Source organism: Macrosteles quadrilineatus, unplaced genomic scaffold, assembly GCF_028750875.1.
Source record: "Macrosteles quadrilineatus isolate MER2022 unplaced genomic scaffold, UCM_ALF_1.0 Scaffold_6__1_contigs__length_79288215, whole genome shotgun sequence".
NCBI classification, from domain to species: Eukaryota; Metazoa; Arthropoda; class Insecta; order Hemiptera; family Cicadellidae; genus Macrosteles; species Macrosteles quadrilineatus.
Genome location: NW_026542599.1, coordinates 33,997,542 through 34,025,421, shown reverse-complemented (window position 1 = coordinate 34,025,421; position 27,880 = coordinate 33,997,542). Strand labels below are relative to the sequence as shown.

Here is a 27,880-nt window from a genome sequence, read left to right as displayed (position 1 = left end):
AATTTTGTTAATAGTAATTAGGTTCTAATGCACGACCTATAAAGTTTTGCAGATAATATTCAAGCTTTCCGTATTTTAAGGTTGTAAAAGAATAATTAAATGATAGCAAACAATGAAGTTAATTTTACGTTATCGGATCGTAAATCTTTGGTTTACAGCTAGTAGCTCATCAAAGTATCTCTTGGTTTGACTGAAGCAGTCGAGTTATCATGGACAAGTTTATCAATCACAGATTTTTCCTTGTAGGGTTCACTTTTCTGACTTTTTCTTCTGGTAATGGATTTGAAGTGGAAAAATCTGGGCTTTTAGTGCCAAATGTTCATCCAAACCTGGTAAGTGCAATGGATGTTTGGGCACTGTGTTTGAAAGCGCTCATTTTTTAAATTAATACTACTTGGTTATTTTATTATTTACAAAAAACCTACTTAAGTTATTTGAGTATCCCTTCTAGTTAAACCCTAATTAATTGCTTAAGTACTTTTTTTAAAAAGGTTAACTATTCCTAGCCTATCTATACAGTAATACGAGCTATGTCTGTCGAACTATATCAACATATTCAGGGGAAGGATGTTTACTAGATTTTGGAATTACAGGGTCTGTTATTATGAACTGATCAGTTAATATTATGAATGAATGAATTAATTAACTAGGGTCTTTTAGCCCTAAAAACATTATTGGGGACAACCACTACCTCAGGAAAAATCGTATTTCGCTACACAACTCATTTGAAAATTAAAAAAATTCTCATGGGCTGCTAAGTATGATGGTTGAACAAAATAACAAGGAAAAAGTAAACAAATGACTTGTCACATGTGTTATAACAAGCCATCCACAGTATAACTTAATTAGCTAACTACAAAATACAGTGCAAAGGGAAAATCTTCAAAAGTAACTATTAAGCAAAGATTACACTGATGATTACTTGATATAGGAGAAAAAAGTTCCGATCAAATACTGATTAATTTACCTAGCCCTCTCCCATTAAAACTTAATCCCTGATGTACTGAGGCATTCCAAGTAAACTAATTAATTACATCTGGGGTTTTAATTGGCACAAAACTCTTAGCGTATGCTAAATTCCAATGAGAAAAAAAAACAGATAATATCTAAATTGCTTTCTTAGTAGTCGCAAAAAAGATGAAATTTGAGGTCACAATACATTTTGAAACTAATATGATTTTATTTACATAATATTTTTAACTGCTGTCATTAATGAGCTTAAAAGTCAAACAACGGGTTCAATGACTAGAGGGGGGAAAAATTCTTGTGCGAGTAGGACTTAAGCAAGATCATAAACGTGTATCTAAAATCTTTGTTTAAGATATATTGTTTTAGCTATTAAACCCAATTAACCACAACCCAGCAAGGCTTGGTCCCCCAGTCCTGTAATTTTATGTAGAAAACTATTGAATGTTGAGTGGTATGAAATATATATCAAATTCACTTTATTTGCAGAAATGCAAACATTATATTGTAAGCAAATAAATTTCCCTCTGAAATTAGGTCACTGCAAAATCATAGTCAAACCTCTTCAATACAGATTGTGGGAAGGTTTATTGTACAAAAAGCATAAAGAAACATTTTAAAACAGCAAGGTCACAATAAAAAATTTAAATATGGTTGAACAGCGCATGCGTAGAACCATTGACTAAATGGTAGAACTAAGCTAGCAACTCGGGTTGCTAATTCTAATTGACCTATTTATTCGATACTAGCAACAGAGCCCGTTGTGATTAAATACAACGGTCTCTAGTAAAATAATGGTCATGAAATCCATACTCCACTTTACTCACTAATATTAATGGTACAGATTAAGCACATAACATTAGAATCAGACACTTCATTAGGAACACACTTTAAACACAAATACAAATTGTTAGCAACAACATTCAATAAAAAAAAATCAATTACATAACAATATACGAATAAGCTGTTAAATTAATTATCAACACATGTTTTGTAAGATTAGATTATGCATAATGGTAAACCAATTATTACCATTGGTTTTTCTTTTCCGAGTCGGGTTAGCTCTTCTACCTGACCGATTTTCATAATTTTGGCCTTAAACTAAAGGTATGGACACACCACAGATTTTCCTTCAAGCACCGGCATTCATTTTAACGTATATTTCGAGTTATGCACAAACTGCCTCCCTGTACATTCCTTATGGGAGTTAAATTTGTTTTTTTCGAGTTCGTTTGGCTCTTCTACCCGACCGATTTTCATAATTTTGGTCTTAAAATAAAGCTATGCAAGCACATATTTGTCATAAAGTATCATCATTAATTTATCTAATGTATTACTCGGCAAATAATATAAATTTAATTTTTTTACTTCAATTAAAGATGTATTTCAGCAGTTCTAACTACATAACCCTATATGTTTTCGTCTGAAAACCTTTAGTGAAATACCAGCTATCATTTGAGCTATTGATTATAAAGATCGGACTACCTAAAACAAACTGCAGAATCATGAATCAAGAATAATTATCATCGTTTTAGTACTTATCTGCAATCAATTATACGTAAATCTATTTTTATTTAAGTTATTTTACGCCTTGGTCTTATAATACTTTTAGAAATAAAGTTTTTCATTTGAGATATTGATAGTTTCAATCAGTTAAGTTCAAGATACTGTTTCGCTCAGTCAGAAAACATAAATTTGATTACATCTTGGATATGGAATTTAGTTTTACTCAATCTCTTCTCAACTAGTTCTTCTCTAAGCTTAATATTTACTCAATTCTAACTACGCTAACCTATTTGCCGTTCTCCAAAAGATTATCCAACAGCAGGTTCTTTTGACCTAAGAACCTTCAGTGAAATACCGGCTTCCCCCATTTGAATTATTGATTATTAAGATCAGACGTACCTAAAGCACACTGCTGTATCACGAACAACCCAAATTGTTAAAAAAAATTGTTATTTATCATCAATTTATAGTCAAACGATCTTGCCTGCAACCTTAACAGTAACTGTCGACTTTGACGGGTTTCACCTAGTAAATCTTTAACAAATCAAACTTTCATAACTATTAGCAAATCTACACTAATTACACTTTCCAATGACCTATTATGTATTAAAATCGGGTAAGTAGAACTGTAGATTTAATTATACAAAGTTTAACAACAACAACTTTTATTCAGTATTTTCCCACCACTACAAATAGGGAGGTTCTTTAACGTTTTTGCAAATAACTTTGAAATGGTGAGGAAATCGACCAAAGTGGAGGGTGATTTTCTGATAGAGGATAAAATTTTCTACAAATTACTATTATGTATTTCTTGAAAATACTCAATAAAGGCAGCCTAAAGTTGGCTATAAACATAAACTTGGAAATTTAAACTTGGAGAAAAAAGGCGTTTTAAATTCATTATTGTTTATTTTTATTTTCTCACCTCAAATATGTAATAAAATCAAACTTTCATAATTATTTGCAAATCTACACGAATTAGGCTTTCCAACGACCCTTTAAGTAAGAAGATCGGTCCGGTAGAAGTCTAGATTGAGTTGTACAAAGTTTAACAAAAATATGTCTATATCAGTATTTTCCCACCACTATAAATTTGGAGGTCACTTAGCTTATTGCCAATAACTTTAAAATAGAGGGGAAATCGACCAAAGTGGATGTGGTATTCTGAAAGAGAATAAAATGTACTACAAATAACTACTACGTATTTCTTGAAAATACTAAATAAAGGCAGACAAAAGCTGGCTACAAATATAAACTTGCAAACAGAAATTTGAAAAAGCAGTTTTTAATAAATTTTTTTTATTTTTATTTTTTTACCACAAATATTTAATAAAATCACACTTTCATCACTATTTGCAAATCTACATAAATTAGGCTTTCCAATGAACCATTAATTAACAAAATCGGTCTAGTAGAAGTCTAGATTTAGTTGTACAAAGTTTAACAAAATTATCCCTAACTCAGTATTTTCTCATTACTATAATTTCGGAGGTTGCTTAGCTTTTTTGCAGATAACTTTTAAATGGTGAGGAAATCGACCAAAGTGGAAGGTGATATTCTGAAAGAAAATAAAATTTCCTACAAATTATTACCATACACTTCTTGGAAATAGTCAAAAAAGGCAGCCAAAAGTCGCACACAAATAAAAAGTGTGAAAAACACCGTTTTCAATGTATTTCTTAAGGAAAACATGTTTTTTTTAATTTTTCACCATAAATCATGACAAAAACCAACTTTCATAATTTTTTGCAAATCTACACGACTAAAGCTTTCCAACGACCCATTATTTAATACATTCGGTCCAGTAGAACTCTAGATTTAGTTGTACAAAGATTTTTAAAACTGAATTATATATAGAATAGATACACTGTTCAAATTCGAGGAGACCCTGTATATCATAGTGACTTAAGATAGCTGCCTCTCTATACAATAACAATAACTAAAATTTTTAAGAGATTTTGTTTACAATTTTGTTACCATTCTTTATTTAATGAATTACTTCAAAGCCAATTACTCCCATTCACTAAAAGGTGTTCTTTCAGCCAGAGATGTTATTGTGCTCTCCCATGAGGATAAACTTCAACAAAGAATACTACATTGGTAAGTCCTTCAAGGATTCATTATTTCACAATAGTTCACTACCTCTACCTCATTTCCATACACCAATCTATGTTAATAGGCGAGCATGTTTCTTAAAACCTTTTTTCTCAGCTCGTGTACATCGCAGGAAAATCTACACAAACTGTTAGAAAATTGTTTTCCTGTAGATGTGCAGAATCCCTTTATAAATTAAAATAGGCTCCAAAATAAACATAAAAATGAATTTAAAATTTAAAAAATTGACATGGGCCTTATGGGTTGCCATGCTGGTAACGAAATAACAACCAAATATAAACAGAAAATAAAAATAAACGGAAGAAATTTTAATTTTATTTACAGGGTGGGGTGAAATAGTGAAGTCTGTACATTACATATTTTTGGTCATGTTTTCAGCCACTGGACTACCTCTAGTTTTATTTAAATCTTTTTGCAATATTTTCCTAATTTTTAAGGGTTGAAAAATAACGTGAGGTCTGTGAAATAAATCAGTGTAAAGAAAAATACTTGACATACTAAAACTTGTTTATTTGAATTATATTGTTAGAATTTGCAAAAGAAAAGCCTTTGTGAATGTTAAATGTTTGTATTACGTATTTTCAGACAACACTCATCATCGGATTCACGGTAATAACAAAACATTAAATCAATAGATTTAAATCATTCTTCCACAATGCTTGTGTTGTATCACATTTTTGAAAGAAACCGAAATGAATCATGGTAAAAACATGATCAAATCATAATAAGTCAACAAAATTCTACCACAGTTATTTTTAAAGATGTAAAATTGGTATTGACAAAACCATGCATCAGTTCCATAGTTAATTATTGTATACGTTTATTATATAAGTATAATACTTTGGTATATATATTTTACAGTGGGATTTGAACCCAAAGCTTCCATGGATAAAATCCATCATATGGTGTTGTATGGCTGTACAAAACCTGGCAGTAATAAACCTTTGTGGTAAGTTTACTATTTTAGCTGTATGATTTAATCTTTGCAAGTTTCTAGCAGTAAAAAACCAAAAACACTTTATCTCGTGATAGTTTATTTAGAATAATATAGCAGCTAAAAAAACTTCTGAGTTGTTCCTAGTACAGTTGAACCTCTATAAGACGAATTTCAAGGGGTACGGGAAAAATTCTTACTATAGAGGTATTCTTAATAAAGAGGGTCGTTTTATCGAGGTTTAATGCTGCTGTTATTCTTCTTATAGAGGTTTCTCGTCGCTCCAAGTTTTCTCCAAACAATGACTGAGGAAAGAGGAGGGATGGGTGGGGGTTTCATGTTGAGACAAGCTTCTGTTTGTTTTTAAAACTACGTACTATGGAGGTTAAGATTATGATAAATTCGTCTTATAGAGGTCACGTTCGTCTTGTAGAGGTTTTGTGCTAAGAATATTCGTTGTATAGAGGTTAATCAGTCCTAGCCCATGTCACAAACAAATTCGTCTTATGGAGGCTTTTAACTTAATTACAACGTTGTATAGAGGTGTTTTTAGCATTAACCTATATGAAAGTGTCAAGGGGATTTAAAAAAATTCGTCTTATCGAGGAATTCGTTTTATCGAGGTTCGTACAAACGAGGTTCAACTGTAGTAGAAGCACTAGTATCGTTAACTGTAAATCCTTTCATGACTTATCCTACATTCGCATGTTAAGATACAGCACCTATCAGTCTATCACGTGAGGTAGCTTACAAATCTTTGTTCTGTTTTATTATTTATGTTATTTATTGTTATACAGTGTTTGGCTGGTTTTTGGTGAGTTTGAGTGAGCTGTAATTTTAAACGTTGCAGTTTGTACAACTGATAGGGCTTATTGTATTCAATCAACAGTATTAGTATGCTATATAAATTGCTGCTAGGAGCACATAGAGGTACTGAACTAGTTCTGCTGATTTCCGCTAGGAGATTTTGGTGGTTACGCTTTTTAATATTGAATGTGAAGTCTCCTAAGGATTTACAGTCAACGCTATTATGAAAAAGTTAAAGCAAAAAGACTGGTTTTGAAGGGACTTTTACTTTTCTTACAGTTACAGCTAACACATGATTTTATTCTGTTTTTAATTTATTTTTTATCTCAGGAGCTGTGATGAAAATGCCAGCAGTGTTATTAAAGATGATGAGCTGGACAATGCCCCACCCTGTGAATCTGGGGCACAGGTATTCATCCATATTAACTTTTAAACCCTCTACCATAGACAAATAGAATAAATATAGATTGTCAAAGGAAGGTTGCGCAATGTGCCGTCGATTCGCTGCCGTTGTCGGCTCATTGTAATGAATGGGGGTTAGCTATTATTTAGAAGCTAAAATCACATGTGAAAAAGGCGGATTTTCAAAATTATTTTGTAAATACTTAAAGAAACAATTTCGAAGTTTCAGTTCATCTATAGTTTGGATCTTTGTGAATATTTTACATTTATTTTTATTCCAACTCGATAAACACCGTAATAATGCCACAAGGTTATTTTTTGTAGGACCATGTTTATGTAGTAACGAGCTGGGGGAAGAAACCCTCTTAACATTGTTCGTTGCTTACCTTCCTATAACACAATTTACAAACAATTGTGTTTTTATTGAGATATTTGAGGTGGGACATAGATTTTTACTTGTGTTTCAGACGTTTTGCCACAGGTGATCAGGCAAATAGTTTTTAACTTCTAATTTACAAATAGGTAGTTTTAAACAACAGGTTGGTGAAAGGTGATTATAATTAATTTCAGTTATTGAAAACGTCATATTATTTTGTAAACATAAATAATTATCAACATAACAAAATGTACAATAAACTTAATTTTGAGGATGGAACAAAAAAAGTATGATAGAAAGGTTTTTCATTTTTTTTATTGATTTTATTAATGATTTTTTATAAACCCATATAATTAGGTACCAAAATATCGGCTCTTGAAAAGTTTGATAAAAAAACTGCTTAAACTATTTTGATTAAAAATTAAGTATGTCATAGCTTTTTTAACTGTTAAAAAAATGGTATAAGCCCTATTGTTGTAAAAACTCAAATTCAAAAGTTATTTAAACTTAAGATTTTTTACATAAAACAATTTAATTTGGATTAAAATTTAGTCTCTTATAGTCCTTTTAACTGTAAACAAAATGTCACACCCTGATTGCTGTAAAAATTACGGTTAAAAAAGTCATTGCCGCTTTTGCGAATTTTCCCACGTGGACATCTTTTGTTCCATAAAAACATAGTTACTCCCACCGCTTACCTATGATACAAGTTGTTTATTTATTTTTGAAATATTGTTCTGTATGCAGCTTGTCCAAAATTTGTTTGCTATATGACTGATAAATACATTTTTTTACAAGTAACGTAATTTATTATTTTGAGCTGTCAGGCAGAAATTTTATAAGTAATAGTAAATATATGCGCAACTGCTTGGGGGAAAAAAATCATGGGGAAAAAATCACTCTTCAGTTTGTAAGGAATGTATTTGCTTTAGTTCCTGTATGCCTGGGCCCGCAATGCACCAATAGTGCAGCTTCCCCCTGAGGTGGGATTCAAAGTGGGAGGAAATTCATCCATTCAATATCTCGTTCTTCAACTTCACTACGCTAGCATCAACCATTCAAGTATGTACATTTAAAAGTTTAAAGTAAGCCTGTAGAGGTTTATCCGTTTAACCTGGAATAATTTTGGTACCGCATTACTTCTACAACACTGTCATTCATTAATTGACCAAAGATCCAATACAAGGGCTCTAGAATGGATTCGAGAGGGAAATAAATTGCCTAACAGTTTCACTGACAAAGGCACACACGATACAACATAGTATATTTCGTACCTACGGCCGAAAATGAGGTTTTGCCGGCTCGAGATAGTTTTTAAGTTCGAGACATAGTCGAGATTCAAGAACAAAATGATCGAGCTGCAAAACCATTTCAGTCTGTGGTACGAACGCTATTTTTCATCACACTATACCCTATTACCACTTTTCACCACAATAATAATGCACACTGATAGTCAACACAGCTCCAACTTTAAGGTCATGTGTAGAAATAATTTGAGGAATCAGCAAAAATAATAATAAATATTTGCAAGGCAGCGGTGACAATAAAACAATTCTATTGCAATGCTGGATACTGATTGTGTATTTAATATGCATTCATGTTTTAAGAAAGTAAGCGGGCAGGTGATTTTGTGGCCCTAGGGATGTAAAAACCTGCTCGGTCCCTAAATGACACTGACAGCTGGCATGGCCAGCAAAACGTTTACTTTCAGCCATTAATTTTATTAGCTGTTTTTTTTAGCTGTTTTTTAAAACAGCTAAAAACATCATAGTGTGGTGAAAAATAATATAAGAATACAGAGTTGTCTATCCAGATATTAAGTTTGTAAAAACATTTCAAGTATTTTACATACATACTGCAAGTAGTCCCTACAAATATAATATAAAGTTGCTTTACCTGTACATGTGTTGTTAAACAGTTGATAGCAGTGAGCACTCAGGGTTGGTTCTCCATGTCACCCAACAACCGTAAGTAATAAGAAAATAGCATGCTGGAATTACTTATAAAAAATATAATATAGGAAATTCACTTTGATAAAGTGATAAAGATAAAGCAGTCTGTAAGTTAAAAAAGCCAAACTTTTTGGATTGTTTTAATCCTGTATAGTAATACAGTTTTCCAACTTTAGTTCTAAATTACTAATTGAGATGTAAAATGCCGGCAATATTTTCTTAAATAACATAAACTGAACCATGCCCTCGCGCCTGCACCCAGACTAACGAAAAGGAAGCGTGATCCATGCGCAGGCCCGAGGAGCGGCTCACAAAACTTTACTTAACAAAATGAGAACCATGGATGGAGGCTCAAGAACAACACGCCATTTGAGAGAAACGAGCTGTAATTAACCATTTAAAAGAATAACACAACAACAATAATTAACAATAATACATGAATTAAATACTCTCAATTAAACTTTAAAAAATTTTGATACCCGTTTACCCTACTAACTTACAATTATTTCATTAATCATTTTCAAATAGGCTAAATTTCAAAAATAAATCTTACTAGCTTTTACCTTTCAAAAAACTTTTAAATTAACAAATTACAACAATGATATATATAATGACTCTTATAATAAATTCATTTTATCTGGTAACTATAGAAACTTTAGGGGCCCCAAATTAGAATTCAATAGAATATTTAATAAAATTATAAAATTTAAAAAAGATCAACAAGTAGCCTAAAGAATTAAAATTTAAAAAGAATAACAATTAATAAACTATGTATAGGCCTATAACAATAATAATTTCAAATAGTCTCTTGGGTTGCTTTTTTTTTTATAAATAAAATCAAAAACATAACGACAGTGGGTAACTTGCGGTAGTGCGGTTGGGTTTTGGGCCAGGTCTAGAAGTTCAGCACCGGAGGGGGAACCAAGCAGGGCGGAGAGGGGGCCAAGGTCTACGAGGCAGCCATGAGTTACAAATTTCCTCCGCCAAGGTCGAAACGGTCCAGTGCATAGTCCTCCTCACGGGCCCCATCAAGCGCGCTGGGCGCTCTTAATTTACTGCATAGTAGAGAATATCTTCACACAAGTAAGAAAAAGGCAAAAATACAACGCAAACATACTACAAAATTAAGATGTAAGACGATGCAAAATTTATGCCGATGCAGCGCTAACGAAAGTCTCGGAGCCTCTGAATCGTCGGCGGTGGGAGTAATAAGAACAAAACCCACAGCCTTGTTCGGGGTCGTGGAGTGAGAAACACTGAACTAGCCTACTATAAAAAAAAAAACACTTGAACCATTGATCATGAGTCGTGACATTCGCCCGGTGGAAATAGTCACGGCTCAACCTCCCTCCCCAAAAGAGGACACTCCTCTCCAAAAGGGACAAACAAACAAGCCTCTCCCCCACTTCCTGAAAAGAGATTGACCTGAAAGACAACTCAAGTGTCTGTGGTGGGGAACGCCAAGGGACTTCCAAACTGAGGGGAAAACTCACCCCCAGGGTTTGCTCTGGCCAGAGCTGGAAAATTTTGTGAGGGAAATTCCTTCGCAGAACACAGGGGACAGGAGAAGTGATCAGGTTCTCTGGCCCAGTGCACTTCCCACCCAGACACAAGAGGAAAGAAAATTGCCTATGGAAGAGTTCCGCGGAAGGGCTTGAGATGAGAAATGTGCGCCCTCCGGAACACTTTTCCAGTCCGCGGATCTCCAAGCTCCGCCGTGACAGGCGTCAAAAACCTCAGGATGCGGTGGGGACCTGACCACCGATGACACAACTTTGCAGCTCTCTTGTCCACAGCCGAACTTGCTGGATGAGCTTTACAAAACACCAAATCCCCCACCTGGAAAGGGTTGTCTACTCTACCACGATTGTGCTTCCTCCGGACCAATTCCCTAGCTCTGATCAAGTTTCTCCTGGCCGCTTGCCAAGTTGCCTTGACATCAGCCGCACCAGGAGGTGGCAGAAGGTCGCCAATTCCCCACACATTCGCTAACGGGTTGTTAGGCGGATAGCCTAGAAACAGCTCGAAAGGGACCGCCTTGTGACTCTCATGGTGAGCAGTATTGAAAGCAAACTGAAGCCAAGGGAGTTCCTGATCCCAGGTGGTCTGCTTGTCAGCATGGAAAGCTATGAGAGCGGAACGAAGATTGCGATTGAACCTTTCAGCATGAGAAGGCTGTGGATAGTAAGGGGAAGTAGTCACATGGCGGATTCCGTGCCCAAAGCACATTCTTTTGAACAGATGGGAAACAAACTGTGTTCCGTTGTCGGAAACAATGGTGGCGGGTATTCCAAAATGTTGGAAGAGGTGTGTTCGAAGTACCTGCACGGTGAGCTGTGCAGTGGCATTCCTTAAGGGAAAAAGCCAACAAAACTTGGAGAAGGCATCCACACAAACAAGTAGGAACTTATTTCCTGACTTGCTACGCGGGAGAGGCCCTACATAGTCAATGAAAACCTTCTCCAAAGGTCTTTCCGCCACCTCAGATGACAACAAACCAAACTTAGAGTTTTGAGCGGGCTTGCTCAGTGAGCACGTTTGACAAGAACGCACCCTAGCAGCAAGATCCCGATCCATACCCTTCCAGATGAACATTTCCCTAACCTTCGCAATGGTCTTGTGGATACCTAGATGCCCACCCACAGGAGAAGAATGAAAATACTCAAAGACCATAGGGATTAGAAGACTAGGCAGCACAACTTTAGGTTTACCTCGCTGCCGAGCGCGACAGCAAAGGGCACCCTGGGACAGAAAATATGGGGGGTGGGCTCCCCCATTTTGAAGCTCACCAATGATCTTTGCCAGCTCAGGATCCTTCAGCTGATGGGGAATGAAATCAGAAAAGGCGAGTGGAAACTCCAAGAGCACGGCACAACCCGGTTGCTCTTGGTCAGAAGGAGGATCGTCGGGTGAATGGTACATCCTAGATAGTGTGTCCGCAATCACATTCTGAGTGCCTCGAACGTGTTGCACTTGGAACTTAAGGGACGATATTTGGACAACCCAACGACCAATTTTCCCAAGCTGGCGTGGATGTGCAAGAAGCCACGAGAGTGCCTGGTTGTCGGTTTCCAATAAAAACTCCTTGTGCTCCAAAAAGCGTCTGAATTTATTGACTCCAAACACGACAGCCAAACACTCGAGTTCATACACCGAAGAGCTTTTCTTTTCGCAGGGACTCAAAGTGCGTGAGGCGTACGCAATTGGCTGCCTAACACCATCCACCTCTTGTGACAACACAGCCGCAATTGCGACGGAGGAAGCATCTGTTTGCAAGACAAAGTTTTGATTGAAATCCGGCATCGCCAAAACAGGGGGCTGCATGATAGCCTCCTTGAGAAGGTCAAAAGACGTCTGCTGCGCTTCACCCCAGACAAACTTGGCGCCCTTCTTCCGAAGCTCATTGAGAGGAGCCGCCAATTCAGCAACATTGGGTATGAAGCGTCGGTAAAAACCTACCATGCCGATGAACCTAGCAATACCCTTGACATCTCTGGGAGGAGGAAACTCCCTGATAGCCTGGGTTCTAGCGGGGTCGATGCAGACGCCTCTATGAGAGATAAGATGACCAAGGAACGAAATTTCCGGCTTTGCAAAACTAACCTTGTCAGGATTCACGGTAAGGCCAGCCCTATTCAATCTACTCATGACTTCTTCAAGATGAATCAGGTGATCTTCGAAGCTCTCACTGTACACCAAGAGATCGTCGAGGTAATTGAACACAAACTTGAACTTGACATCATGAAAGATGGAATCAAGGAGTCTGGTGAGAGTCTGGGCCCCCACAGCAAGACCCATCGGAACTCTTGTGAACTGATACAAATTCCACGGAACGCAGAAAGCAGTGAGAGGTCGAGACTCAGGTTTCAAAGGAATCTGATGATAGGCCTGATTCAGATCAAAAACAGAAAAATACTTGGCCTTACCGAACCAATCAAACGCAGAATGCAAATCGGGGAGAGGCACAGAGTCGATTTCAATTTGCGCATTCAATTTGCGATAGTCCAAAACCATTCGGGACTTGCCATTGGGTTTTGGGACGAGAAAAGCTGGACTAGCGTAGCTCGAACGGGAAGGTTCAATGACACCGTTTTCCAGAAGTTCGTCAATGATTTTTCTGAGAGTTTCCATTTTGGGTGGAGCTAATTTGTATGGGTGAGAGCGAACGGGACGGGTATCTGTTAGACGAATCTCGTACTCTAACAGGTTAGTGACTCCAAGCTTTGGCGTCAGCACATCTGGGAAACGAGAACACAAGGTTCTGATGGCTTCAGCCTCGCAAGTAGTCAGATGCCCTAACGGATCAATTGTTGGCTTGCTGGGTATCTCAGGCTCGACTACCGCAGCACCACCACCAATTTCATCAGCAAAAGATATTAATACCCGCCTCGCAAATCGGAAAAAACACTGACCTCTGCCTAAATCCAAAATTAGGCCAGTGTGCTTGATAAAATCCGCTCCCAAAATGACAGGGAAACAAAGGTCCTTAGCCACCCAAAAACTCCAAACCCAAGAAAAATGTTCAATTTTGAACTTGAAACGGGCTTCATAGATGATGGGAAGGGGTGAATTTGACGCAGTCCAGCAGATAGGGGTTTTTCGCTCAACTTGCTTGATAAGCCCAGACGATTCAAGTTTTTCAAAAGAGACAAGGAAATGAGGCAACGGGCTGACCCAGAATCCACTAGGGCCTTCTGCACCGTGGAACCTATGAAGATGTTGAGACGTGGGCAAGTTGAGCGCGCCGCTTTCACGCCCATGGTAGCAAGGCCCGCAATCCCCCGCAGCAGAGGCTCGGTCACAGGCACAACACTCTCAGAAGGGGAGGCAACAGAAACATTAACTGACTTTAACTTAGACTTTGACTTACTTGAAAAAACATTCAAATTATTGCCCTTTACATTATCACCAACAACCTCACAGGAAGGATTGGGCAATTTTTCCTCCTGTGAGCAAACTAGTTTTTTGGACCACGTCCAAAATTTCCACCTTGACGGCAATGCCGCCGAATGTGACCTGGTTGCCCACAACCAAAACAAACGACAGGTTGCCTCTGCCACTGCGGCGGTTCAGGACCCAACCCCACGGGTGCTACGACAGCATGATGACCAGCTAGGGGAAGATGCCCCGCCGCTTGGTCTCTCTGAAAATCAGCGTCCTGGACAGATCTCGAAAGGATGGAAAGTCTGTCCAGATCCGCAAAAGATGAAGGCCGTGGTGCAAAAACCAGACGGGAGCGTTCCTCAGGCTTCAACCCCTGAAGCACAATGTCAATGAGCTCAAGCTCACTGATCCCCAAACGCAAGACCCTTTCCACCGTGCGAATGTCCCCCACGTACTGGCTGAGAGACTCGGCTGGCTGCTGAGGACGAAAAACTCTCTCAACTTTCAGCTTCTCCATGACCCGACGGGGCATGAAAAGCTCCAAAACTTCTTTATGGAAAACATCAAAGGTGACGCCTCTGCGCAAACAATCAAGCAATCTGTCCCCCAACGGTTTCAGACAGTATGGAGCAATGAGTTCCATCAAAGTTGCGTCTGACATGCCAGGGTATTCACGCATGCGCAAAACACTCTCCAGAAAAAAACAAAGACCATTCACATCTAACCCGTCCACCGGCCGGAAACCACTCAGGACAGAGGCAAGGGGATGGGGAAGTTTGCCAAAGGAGTTAGAGATGGAAGGGGAACTATGAACTTGAGAAGGAAAGGGAGATGGGGACTGGACATTCAGCGTAGCCGCAGCCAAGGTGGACGTGTGAGAGGGGGACGGTGTGACCTTTGCATTTGACATTTGAACATTTGCAGGCAACTGGAGCAGTGTACTTGGCGTAGGCGGAGCCTGGGGGGTACCCACTGGAGCCACAACTTCAACAACAGACCTTGGCACTTCGTTTGAAATTTCCAAAGAACGGTTGTCTTCAAAAATTTCGACTTTCTCTTTGACAGACTTTCCTGCCTTAATACTCTCCAAAATTCCTTCCAGCTCAAGAATTCTGGCTTCCACCCAGCTCTTGTCCTCATCTTGGATTTCAGGTTGCCCTGAAACCAAGAGCAGACGCTTACGCCAGTGCGTCAGCTGTGTGATAGCCGAACCCTTAGCTGAGCCCATAGGCAAACTACTCCAACTATCAATTTCCCCACTTAGCTCTTCCATCCTCTCTTTACATGCCTCCAGTTCCTCATCCAAACTGAGCGACTCAACCCAAGCTTGAGGCATGCTAGCAATTTGTCTGAACTGTGTACGCAAAGTGCGTACATCAGTTCCAGGAGTCTCCCCCCGGGACCGCACCTCGTACACCAGCTCCGGCTTCCTCAAATATTCCGGCACAATTGACGCCATACCGAGTCTCAACCAGTACTTGACTCAAAACAGACAACAAAAATTTTTTCACAAAACAAACACAGAAATTTAATTCCTAAGGCTTCTGGACGTTGATGCCTACGCACCTGATGGGGCCCAAAAGAAGAACCTGCCCATTCATACCGCAAGTACCGCAAGGAAAAACAACAACAAATGACCCACGAACGTACACACACACAAACATACACCGATACATACACTAGACAACACCTAACACTTGTGTGATGGGGTGTACACACAAACCTTCTTTTTTTTTTTTTTTTTTTTTTTTTTTTGACACATGACCATGCTTTTGACACTCTTGCTCCCGAAGGATGCAAGTCATTACCACCGATTCCACCCGGTGCCTCGGCCAAAGGGCGAGCTCCTAATAAAATGTGTTTACGCCCCACCACAACAACAACAAGACCTTTTTCCAAAACTGCCAGGCCAGAACATTTCCAAGAAACCAATCCATCCACGGCTCTTCAAAACAAAACAAAAAACAGAACGCGGACAGCGATCGCATCTCTAAGTATCCGAGTCGTGAAACCAAGTTTCACGACAAGGCACCCAGGACGCAACCCACTAACCACGCTCTGCTACCAGATGAACCATGCCCTCGCGCCTGCACCCAGACTAACGAAAAGGAAGCGTGATCCATGCGCAGGCCCGAGGAGCGGCTCACAAAACTTTACTTAACAAAATGAGAACCATGGATGGAGGCTCAAGAACAACACGCCATTTGAGAGAAACGAGCTGTAATTAACCATTTAAAAGAATAACACAACAACAATAATTAACAATAATACATGAATTAAATACTCTCAATTAAACTTTAAAAAATTTTGATACCCGTTTACCCTACTAACTTACAATTATTTCATTAATCATTTTCAAATAGGCTAAATTTCAAAAATAAATCTTACTAGCTTTTACCTTTCAAAAAACTTTTAAATTAACAAATTACAACAATGATATATATAATGACTCTTATAATAAATTCATTTTATCTGGTAACTATAGAAACTTTAGGGGCCCCAAATTAGAATTCAATAGAATATTTAATAAAATTATAAAATTTAAAAAAGATCAACAAGTAGCCTAAAGAATTAAAATTTAAAAAGAATAACAATTAATAAACTATGTATAGGCCTATAACAATAATAATTTCAAATAGTCTCTTGGGTTGCTTTTTTTTTTATAAATAAAATCAAAAACATAACGACAGTGGGTAACTTGCGGTAGTGCGGTTGGGTTTTGGGCCAGGTCTAGAAGTTCAGCACCGGAGGGGGAACCAAGCAGGGCGGAGAGGGGGCCAAGGTCTACGAGGCAGCCATGAGTTACAAATTTCCTCCGCCAAGGTCGAAACGGTCCAGTGCATAGTCCTCCTCACGGGCCCCATCAAGCGCGCTGGGCGCTCTTAATTTACTGCATAGTAGAGAATATCTTCACACAAGTAAGAAAAAGGCAAAAATACAACGCAAACATACTACAAAATTAAGATGTAAGACGATGCAAAATTTATGCCGATGCAGCGCTAACGAAAGTCTCGGAGCCTCTGAATCGTCGGCGGTGGGAGTAATAAGAACAAAACCCACAGCCTTGTTCGGGGTCGTGGAGTGAGAAACACTGAACTAGCCTACTATAAAAAAAAAACACTTGAACCATTGATCATGAGTCGTGACATTCGCCCGGTGGAAATAGTCACGGCTCAAAACTCACAATCACTAAAATGGATTCTGATAAAAAGATTTAGGATATTTGATGATTTGTCTAACAGGATGAGGAAGCAGGCAGGTCAATTTACTTTAGGAGCAGGGGGAGTGGTCCATCCCCACTCCACTGCAAGGTGGGAGTCTGCCTGTATGATCAAGGAGAATAAGACGTTTCATCCGTTTGCCTTCCGCGTTCACGCACACAGACTCGGTATACTAACATAGTAATAATTTCATTATAGTAATGAACATCCAGAAAACATTCATTTTATTTAATTGTGGATAGTAGCAGTAGCCTCCAGATAGCCAAATAATATTAAAAAGGTTTAAATACCTGCTATCAAGCAATCCATTTAATTGCAGTTGCAACTAGTTTCGACTCCTACGTGGAGTCATCATCAGGCGGTAACCTGAGGTGATAAGATAACGGACGTATACCACTGCAATGACCACCCGCAGTCTGGACTTAAACTCCGCCGGGTTAGCGTCGTCTGTTGTCCTAACTGATCAGTAAATGTTTCGTGTCCGTAACGTGTTTTGTGTCGTGTGTAAATGTTTATTTATTGTTACGTTGTAAATATGACGCTCTTCATGTGAAGAAAGAAGTCTTTGTACCGCCTGATGATGACTCCACATAGGAGTCGAAACTAGTTGCAACTGCAATTAAATGGATTACTTTATAGCAGGTATTTAAACCTTTTTAATTAATTTTATTTGTAGAATATTCATGTTTTGGTTTATGTTGTTAACTTTCTTTAATAGTAATGATTCATTCATAGTATAGGCCAACAGTCATCAAATTCGGATATTTCAAGTACGGTAGACTTCTCATTCTATGGTAAAATTTGAATCCTCGTCCTATTTTAATGTGTTTAATGTTTCAGAGTGGATTTAAGAGTGTTAAAATTATACCTATGGTATGTGATTTAATCTTTGCTTACCAAAGAAATTAAAATGAATAATAGAAACATCAAAATGAACTCTGCAATTTAAGGTGTATACAAATGTCTTCAGCTGATCCACAAAAATTAAAAAGCTTTAAGGGATTTTTTGGATTATGATTGTATTTTTGTGCTTTTGATTTAATCAATTTCCTGCATTTTATGTTTGAATCTCCCAAGATTATCAGTGCTATCAAATGTTAAAACAATTTCTTAAAATAATTATGTCCTTCCAAAACAAGGTTGATTCTCTTCTCCTGTTTTAAAATTTTTGTTTGGTACTTATATTTGATTTTTAAGGTCCTAAAATAATTTGCTTGCTTACGACCTTATTGCACATTTTTTTACGAACATATAGTGAATAAAAACATCTTGAATGCTATTGACAAAATACATGGCATGGTTTAGATCTAGTTTGGCCAAGATGCTTTGTAATTTCTTTCATAATAAACTGCAATATTTTGCGGATAATTCGATTATCGTTTAATGCAAGGTCGATAAAAGGGGGGTCTACTGTGGTAAAACTGAGTGAATTTGTATTGTATTTTTGTAGGAACTGTTGTGAGAGGATATTTGGTGAAAACAGACGATAAAGGAAAACACCACTGGACATTGATTGGCAAACAAGATCCACAAAAGCCTCACATGTTCTATCCTGTAAACAACAATGTTACTGTGTCTAATGGGGATATTGTGGTGAGTTAGACGGTTAGACCATACTTTGCAACATTGTGGTGACGTTAGGCCCATACATACATTGTGTTTTATGTGTTTGTGTAGTGCTATATAAGAATCATATTAATTTAACAAATTCATGTCAAAAAATATTATAAACTTAATTGAGTTTACATATCTATGTATAGTATCTTACTATGTTTATTTCCAAATAACATAATCAGCCCCACTCTTATTTCACATTAGAGTAAACATCTTAAATACAAACAATGAATGGGGAACTGGGAATTTTGTTCCTGAGGTGGATATTTCTCTTAGTTTTTTTTATGGTTTTAGAGGGGATTTAAGGTAAACACAGTTGATAATACGGCTAGTACACTTGTAAAAGGTTAGGTAACCATTGCTTTGTATAGTGAACGATGAGCCGTATGGTGAATGTTTGCTCTTTACGAATATTACAATGTGAGATAACTTGACACCACAACTCAGAATAAGAAGCTAACTTGTATTAACAAGCTAGATTAGAGACCAATGTTTCAACAAATTGTTGTAAATTTAAACTTTAATGATCTGACTAAAGCCACTGATTTTTTAAAACTACACAAGGTTAGCAATTGGAACCATACTTGCAATGTATATTGTACTTTGTTGCATTTATACAGTAAACATGGAGAAATAGGTTAGTTTTAACATTTGCCACTCTGCTACAACTATTGACAACATTTTATTTTCTGCTTTATTAAATTTTCTTGCTATTTTAATTCTAGGCTGCAAGATGCACATACTACAGTAACAGGAACAACATTACGTATGCAGGGTAAGTTTTTTACACTAATTAACTGTTGGAATTGAAAATTCAACAAGTACTGAATTTTACAATAATCCCAATACCTTTATGATCTAGATTCGGCATAATAAATCTTAATATAAACACTTCTATGACAGTTGGCTTGGCCATATCTAATATATAAAATTCTCATGTCACAGTGTTTGTCTGCAAACTCCTCCGGAACGACTTCACCGATCGTTATGAAATTTGGTGTGTAAATTCTGTAGGTATGCGAATCGGACGTAAACTATTTCCCGTTTCGAAATTCTTAAAAGGGCTCCGCCCCAGTGGCTCTGGAGTTTCCCATGTTAACCTTATGAGAAATGGAATTTATGAATCTTAACAGCTGTTTCAATTAAACAAGTTGGTTCTGTTCTATGATGTTCAATAGCATTAAAGTTACAAGGATTACCAACAGGGTGCAGCACTATTATTTCTTTTACATTTATGACAACAGCTAATTTGCAACCAAAAGGTGAGTGAGCGTAGCGAACGAACTTCAACCTGGAGGCGAGTGAGCGTAGCGAACGAGCTAACCTGAAGGCAAGTGAGCGCAGCGAACGAGCTCCAACCCAAAGGTGAGTGAGCGTAGCGAACGAACTTCAACCAGGACGTGATTGAGCGATGCGAACGAGATCATCTTGAAAATTAAACGTAACGGTACGGTACTTTCTTTCCATCGGTCTGTCTTAGGGGAAACCTATAACTTAGGCGATACGAAGTTCGCCGGGTCAGCTAGTATCCTATACTCTAATACGAGCAATGTTTGCTTGTATGTATGTATGTATGTATGCTTGCTTGCTTGCTTGCTTGCTTGCACCAAGATCTCGAAAACGGCTCCGACGATTTTCTTCAAATGTTGTAAATAGATTATTTTTGGCCTAAAAACGAGTTTACTACAGTTACAACTGCCAACAAAAATCTAATTACGTAGAAAAATGAAACTGAAAGTCACATTTTTTTAACATTAGTCTTATGGGTTGCTAAGTAACCATGTTGGAAGAATTAAATAACAAGGAAAAAGTAAACAAAAGACTTGTAAGTTAAAACATGTGTTCATAAAGGCATCTACCCACAGTATACTAGAAATTACAAAATACAGTACAAAAGCAAAAACATCAGTTGTTACTATTAAGCAAAGATTATGCTGAAGATTACTGGATACAATGTTTGTAGTAAAGGCTAGCAGTGCGGAGTGTAGGAAGCGTCTGCGGCAGTTGGATTAATGTATCTAAAATACTCAAATGCTACGGTTAGATTCCCCATCCTTATGGAACAGCTGAAGCCAATTTTATTGGTAGTTCTGTCCGGTTTTCTGTAGATGTCGTTTTTGTCTACAATCTGTTTCTATTATTTTAGGGTTAGTTTCTCATTATTTGTGTCTCACTGTTTGGTTATATAGCTAATGGACGAGTTATTGTTTATGATTAGATAGTTTTATTTGGTTAAACTAGGGTTTAAATTACTGAAATAACAAGAAACAAATTGTAAACCAAACACGACATCTACAGAAAACCGGGCGGAACTAACAATAAAATTGGCTTCAGCTGTTCCATAAGGATGGGAAATCTACTAAGGGACTATGTTTTATCATGTTCTATCCATGCTTAAATCCTAAGAAAAGGGTAAAATATTTATGTAGTATGAAATTATGGAAAAGTGGTAGGCCTATGTCAATTATTGTATGAGCTTTATGCAAGCACATACTTTGGTAACTATATATCTCAACTCTAGAACGGTAAAAAGTGTATTACTATATCACTAGCTCGAAAAAAGTCGAATATATTTTATTCTTATTGTGGCCAACTTTGTTTAAAATCTAGAGTCGACTCAATCCGATTGGATTGTATTATGTCATTATGCATTATGGCAAAACTAATACTGAAATAAATAATTACAAAACTAATACTGAAATAAAAATTTTGCATTATGCACATGTGGTTAAAAGTCACATGTTTGTGATTAACGTATCAACAATAGAGTTTTGTTTGTAAACATCTTGCCTCAAAAAATTCGTTACTAGATGGAAATGTACTCAACAAAAAATCTGAAATCATGAAAAGAGGACGACCACCAAATAGAAGTTTGAAGAAGTTGGGGAATTTCTTTAAAAGTCACAAAGCTGATGAAGACCAGGTAAGTTATAAAATATATACCTTTATTAATTTAATTACATACATTAAATCCGTGTGGTATGTCATTACTAGCTTACACCACGAATACAGAAATTGGAATAGAGTTGCTTATTTTATATTTCTCTATAGCTCATTGTGTGAGGTACATTAAAAAGTTAGATGACAATTTACAATTTTGTGAACATCATTACATTGAAATAGTTATATTTTGTTTAGGAAAAAGAAAACACCAATGCGTGTTGTGTTTGTAATAATTTAGACTAAGTAAGTAAAATTTGGTTTAGGTTTGTACCTTTAATTTGCTTACTATTTATTATGCTAAGTTAAGCCTAGATTAAATACTTATAGCAAGACAAATGATTAATCTGAAGAATTTCTTAACAATACAAATTTAATGAACTAAAAATAAGATATTACAATGATGAATGGGGTAAATGAACAGATAACAGATAAGTTAAGCTATAGGGTTGCCATCTTTGGTTTAGCCTAGCTCAGTAAAAACAGAAAAATGAGGTTACAATTTAGTTTAATTACATAAATCTCAGGGAGGGGAACTCGGCTGGTTAAAAAGATCTTCAAATATTTTAATTTATGAAATAGGCCTAAAATGCCAATTATTATGAAAAATGGGATAATTTTGGTATGACAATTTACAATTTTGTGAACATCATTACATTGAAATAGTTATATTTTGTTTAGGATGGATTAAAACAATTCTATAAAGGTAGGATAACTAAGGAATAAACTTATTTGTTTAATTAAAAAATTTGAATTCTTAACTTTTGTCCAATTTACTGGTCATTATGGTTAAATAAATATAATGATGTCAGTTTCTCTAATACATTTTAGTAGTTAGGCAAGCTCATGAGCCAATTATAAATTTGTAAAATCTAATATCATTCAGGAATTTGTTCTATTGAAATAGCAAGAGTGTTTCAAGCAGAAAGTTTGTGCCTTTTTCACCCAAACAATAGAGAAGCAGGCTGTAAGTTGAATGTGACATGGTGGGGAGACCGTCTTGAGCATTGTCCTACACACAAATATCTTAGTGTAGTGTAGTCTTACTTCGGTCCAAAAAGAGCTTCATATCACGGACACGAGTTCTGGATGGATCACTCTCAGAGCAATCGGATGGAAAGGTGGGAGGCCAACCCTCCCATACCAGCCAGGGAGGAACTGGCTCCTGGTGGATGCCTTCATTACACGGTGTGGAAGACTCAAGACCGAATCAGGGTCGAGGTACCAAAATGCAAGACAAACATGCAGAAATGGGTCTCTTACAAGACGAAGAAAACGTCTTGTGTGCGTGTGGTGTTGTTCAGGATCCCGGCCATGTACTGATGTCCATGCCTAGACCACATTAGATTACCTTTTACAAGCGAATGACAAAGCCATATTGGTAGCTAATTTCTGGAAAAGCGAAGTCTGATTTCCGGACACGGAAAGTAAGTAAGTAGCATTGTGGAGGAAGAGGTAGGCTATAGGGTTAGTTACCATTTTTTACGACCTTTAGAAAGGAGCTTAAATTTTCTTTCTTTGATCAAACATTTTTTTTTTCAGGCTGTAAAAGAACCTGATCCTGAAGGACCTGAGGGGTCTGGTGTATGTGTCTTAGAAGTTCAATCTGAACAAAATGTGAGTCTTTATTATCATCTCAACCGTATTATTAATGTAAAATTATTCAAAAGTATTAATTTATTTAGTTTATAAATATTATTTTGTGATAAATTAATAATACCAATAACTAATAAAGTAGGTAAGTAATCAGTCACCAATTTTACGATCTTTGAAAAATAGCTTACACTTAGATACAATTAAAATTACCTTTCAACAAGCATAAAAGACAAATATTTAAATTTCAGGTCACAAATGGAGTGCGCATGTTACCAGATCACCCATAGGACTTTTGGTCTAAAAGTTCCATTGACTAGCGATTCTAAATCATCAATTCAGCCAGGCACTCAGAAGGCCCAAGAACTGGCAGAAGTAGACGTATTTATGATGGACGAAGCACCAATGCTACCAAAATATGGCCTAAGTTGTATTGACGGACTCCTGCGAAGCTTAGGAAACAGAAACTTGCCTTTTGGAGGAAAAACTATGATCCTAGGAGGAGACTTCCGCCAATGCCTTCCAGTCCAGCCTAGAGCAAATCGATCTGAGCTGATCGACCTTTCTGTAAAACGTTGCAGTATTTGGAAGTTTTTCAAGCTCTTCTCTCTTCATCAAAACATGAGAGTCAATCTCGATGAAAGTGCATTTGCTGGATATCTCCTTCAACTTGGAAATGGAGATTTGCCCACCAACAATGACTGTGAAATAAATATTCCCGATGACATTATTTCAAATGGAAATATTGTTGAACAAATATATGGCGATTGCCTAGCCAACAGAGATTACCATGCTATGAGAGATAGAGCCATCCTTGCACCTTTAAATAGAGATGTTGATAATATCAATAACGAGATCATCCAAATTATCCCTGGACAAGAAACAATTTATAAAAGTTTTGATTCAGTAAAAGATGAACCTGATGGAGCTCTCAAATTCCCAACTGAGTTTTTAAACTCAATTGAAATATCAGATTTACCACCTCATGAACTCCGACTAAAAAACAACGTCGTTATAATGTTACTCAGAAACCTAGACGTGACGGAGGGTTTATGCAATGGCACAAGACTGATTGTCACGGAGTTGTGTCCGAACATTATTAAGGCTAAAATAATTACTGGCAGTCATTCTGGTCGAGATGTCCACATTCCAAGAGTCACTCTGGATTCGAGCAAGTGTCAACTCGGATGTTCGCTGCAAAGACATCAGTTTCCAGTTCGACCAGCTTTTGCTATGACCATCCATAAGTCTCAAGGCCAAACCTTTCAGTCTGTTGGTGTTGTGTTAAACAACCCCGTATTCATGCATGGGATGCTCTATGTAGCTTTCTCCAGAGTACGAACAAGAAACTCTTTAAAAGTTGTTTTGCCATCTAGAGACAGAAAATTAACTAAAAACGTTGTTTGGATGGAAATATTCAGATGAACAATATTGAAAATGTTAGTTCATTTTGGTCTATGTAATTAATATTTAAATTTGTACCATAATAACTAGCTTACCTTACTTGAAATTATTTAGTTTGGATTAAATAGTTTGTTGACTTAATTGTCGATAATCTGAAGAATATAGTCAAATTAGAATCTAGAGCAGAGGTAAAATATGTAATTGTATTATATCCTATTTTACCACAGTTGAATGCTTATCACCATTACATTTTTATAGTTTAAAATTGGTTTAAAACTGACTAATTTGAATTCTTATGTGTTTGTTATGTTATTTGTTTTAGTCTATAAAAAACAATCGTATAAACAATTTGTAGTTTTCATGTTTTTACAATAAATGCAGCCTCAGTCTGTAATATTAATTGTAACTACTGTGATATTTTTCTTTGTTTGTTTAAGAAAACTATTTGGAAAAGTGAATTGAGATGCTTACAGTTCTTGTGTGGAAATCCTTAGAACTTAAATTGCAATATTATAGCATGCCATGTTGTCTATACTCAACTACAATGTAGCCAAATTAGGATGTTTTTATTTTTTTGAAAAATAAATCACAATATTTTATTGTTTAAAGATAGAATAAATTACTATATTAATTTACATGAGAATCATCAATTTTGCTTAAAAAACAAAGTCAACTACAATATTACTATTATAACAGACTGATAAACAATTATGTTTTTGATAGATGACATTGAACAAATATTTCTCTCAGAGTAAATACTAATGATTTCCCGAGCAAAGCTCGGTCCCCAGGTACTTATTATATAAAAAGGTAATTATACTAGTTTAAATTATTTCAATCAAATAAAAATAAATTCTTTATTTGTTATTTCATTAAGAAATTAAATCAATAAAGACAAGTGCAAAATAAAAACATGTGCTTACAAATTTACACAAAGTAAATATTTCCGTGAACGATTCCATTATCCCATTAGTTCACGTGTCCGGGGAAAGGGTGATGGGAGTTAGGCAGGGTGAATGTGCAAATTCCACTCAGTCCTACTGTCGCAACCTCGGAAAATTCCGCATGACTAGAACAGGGGGCCAAAGGCTGGCGTAGGTTAGATTCAGTCCTGTTGTCGCTTTATCTTTTGTATTATCCAAAGCCAATGATAAAAGAAAAGATAAGTAGCTACCTCTATGTAAAAATCCTCAGTTAATATTGTACTTTGATTTAAATTTAAAAATTAGAAATTTATTAACAAAGTAACTGGTTTGTAAACATTATCTCACATTTATACCCATGCACGTTAAAAAACAACATCTTTGGGCCAAACAAATTTGTTAACAAGAAGTTATTAATATAATTCAGATTTGTAAAATGTACAAGCATTGTTTTTATAACTGTGGGGTATTTGAAGCCCAAGGTAATTATCAAAGTGGAAATAGTCTTACTTTGGAGTTCATCCCAGTAGCAGTCTACTACTACAACCATGAGCGAGTGGCAGTGAGTGGTCATGTAGAAAACGCGGTACATATACCCACACACACTCTCCTTATATATATATATAGATATACAGATATATTGTACATAAAATAGATTAATCAGTAGTTGTATGAATTTCCTAGAGGAAACAATGATGACGAGGTATGTCTGTTCTACTTGATGTATTACGTTGACGAAGGATCTCCTCTCAATATGAATTCCTGCTTCACAAAAGGACCTCCTAGCTATTACTGGGACTCGGAACTCAACAACATTCCAGCTGATGCATCCGCTCCAGAATGATTTTGTGGAAAATACTTTGAGGGTAATAAATAAAAATGTGTATGTCTTATTCCCATCCTTGTATGTTTAGTCTGGAAACATTTTAAAATTACCCCTGCCGCAGCAAAGATTTGAAGACTAAACGAATTTCCATCTACTTGACTAGAATTCCACAAAATTACCTATTCCCTTAAAATTGTCAGATTTATTTCCTTTTTAAATATCACTAGTGTACCTGTTGCTCGAATTCGAGCAATCGCGAAGCATTACAGGTGTTATTTTAAAATAATTTCCGATGACTTTATAAGAGTCAACTCAAAGATTATGGAAATACTCAAGATGTACACAACAGTTAGATATAATTAAATTTTTTTGTAAATATCTTATATTTTTTCAAAAGCTGATCTTGTTTTTTAGTGTTTCTACAAATTTTTCCCTCTCATAGCCGCATTAGGTTGTCTATAATAACGATTATAAATGAAAAAAAAAATATATTTCTTTTCTTCTACTTTTTCTATGTTTCCATTGTTTGAAAATCGGTTATTTCAATGATTGCTCAAGAAATGTAGCATATTGTTAATTCAGTTTTATTGTTAGCTTATACCAAATTGTCCAGGGTTTCTCGCTTTTTTCCATTGTAATAATTTCACCAACCCAAGTTTCGTCTACAGATGCAATACGCCAAAGAATATCACCTACGTACAATCTCCAAGAAGTGGTAAAAAAGGCAGAAACCAAGCCATACAATAGATATAAATTAACTCCTTAAGAAACAATTTTAAGATTTACTGTGATATTAGGATTTTCGACTGATTTGGTAATAGAACAATATATTGCAAAACATGACACGATGCAGAATAAAATTGATTTTAAAATCAGAAAAACCCATTGCAAATAGGGAATGTTGCTGGAAGTCAACAGTCCCGGAAGATCAAATAATTTATACCTGTGCCGCTAGGTCAAAAACTACAATGTTTGCAGTGTCTGTAGATCAAAAGTCCCAGTAAGTCAAATAATACAGTCCGAGCTAAAAACGTGGTCTATGTTAAAGCAATTGACTTATTGGGAATTTGACCTAATGCAACAGCAGTTTTAATATAACGAAATACGGTAAAATACAAGTTCAGTTTCGCTGAGTCAACAGTGCCGGAAGATCAAAAGCAATAAAAGTGAACGTCGATTCAGTGTAAAGTAGACCTTACATGCCATGCGTTGCGTAATGCTAAATTTGCTGTCCTCTTCAACCCAAGTTATCTACTGAACCACTGATTATAAAAAATTAAAAAAAAAAATATTTTACGCATCACACTTTTGGCTACAACTTTGCCACAGACAAAACCTCTCTAACCCAAAAACAAACAAAAATCTCGCATGCTAACTTTTTCATGTTAGAAATCACGATTTAAAACTATTTCACCAT

At 36.4% G+C, this 27,880-nt stretch overlaps 2 protein-coding genes across 3 annotated transcripts in view; one reads left to right on the top strand and one right to left on the bottom strand.

Annotated features, from left to right (window-relative positions):
* Window positions 1-27,880, bottom strand: part of LOC128996423 (coiled-coil domain-containing protein 124) — a 463,618-nt gene that overhangs the window by 202,883 nt on the left and 232,855 nt on the right. The window lies entirely within an intron of this gene.
* On the top strand, window positions 154-26,532 carry LOC128996419 (peptidylglycine alpha-hydroxylating monooxygenase-like). 2 transcript variants are annotated; one of them, XM_054421740.1, is made up of 10 exons: window positions 154-332; window positions 4,515-4,572; window positions 5,449-5,536; window positions 6,659-6,737; window positions 8,039-8,172; window positions 9,026-9,073; window positions 17,185-17,330; window positions 18,614-18,756; window positions 19,503-19,552; window positions 26,322-26,532. In XM_054421740.1, exons 1-10 carry the CDS (start codon window positions 210-212, stop codon window positions 26,479-26,481), a joined length of 1,029 nt encoding a protein of 342 aa, XP_054277715.1. In that variant the 5' UTR covers window positions 154-209; the 3' UTR covers window positions 26,482-26,532. The 2 variants fall into 2 exon arrangements, with proteins under 2 accessions (XP_054277715.1, XP_054277716.1); XM_054421741.1 differs by having other exon boundaries at window positions 155-332; window positions 8,039-8,168; window positions 9,025-9,073.

What these genes read in the sequence shown, in the direction of transcription:
- LOC128996419 (XM_054421740.1), top strand. Translation starts at nt 210, where the DNA reads ATGGACAAGTTTATCAATCACAGATTTTTCCTTGTAGGGTTCACTTTT. An exon ending in CAACAAAGAATACTACATTG is followed by an intron (nt 4,573 to 5,448) that starts GTAAGTCCTTCA and finishes TATATTTTACAG; the next exon opens with TGGGATTTGAACCCAAAGCT. An exon ending in CTCCATGTCACCCAACAACC is followed by an intron (nt 9,074 to 17,184) that starts GTAAGTAATAAG and finishes TTTGTCTAACAG; the next exon opens with GATGAGGAAGCAGGCAGGTC.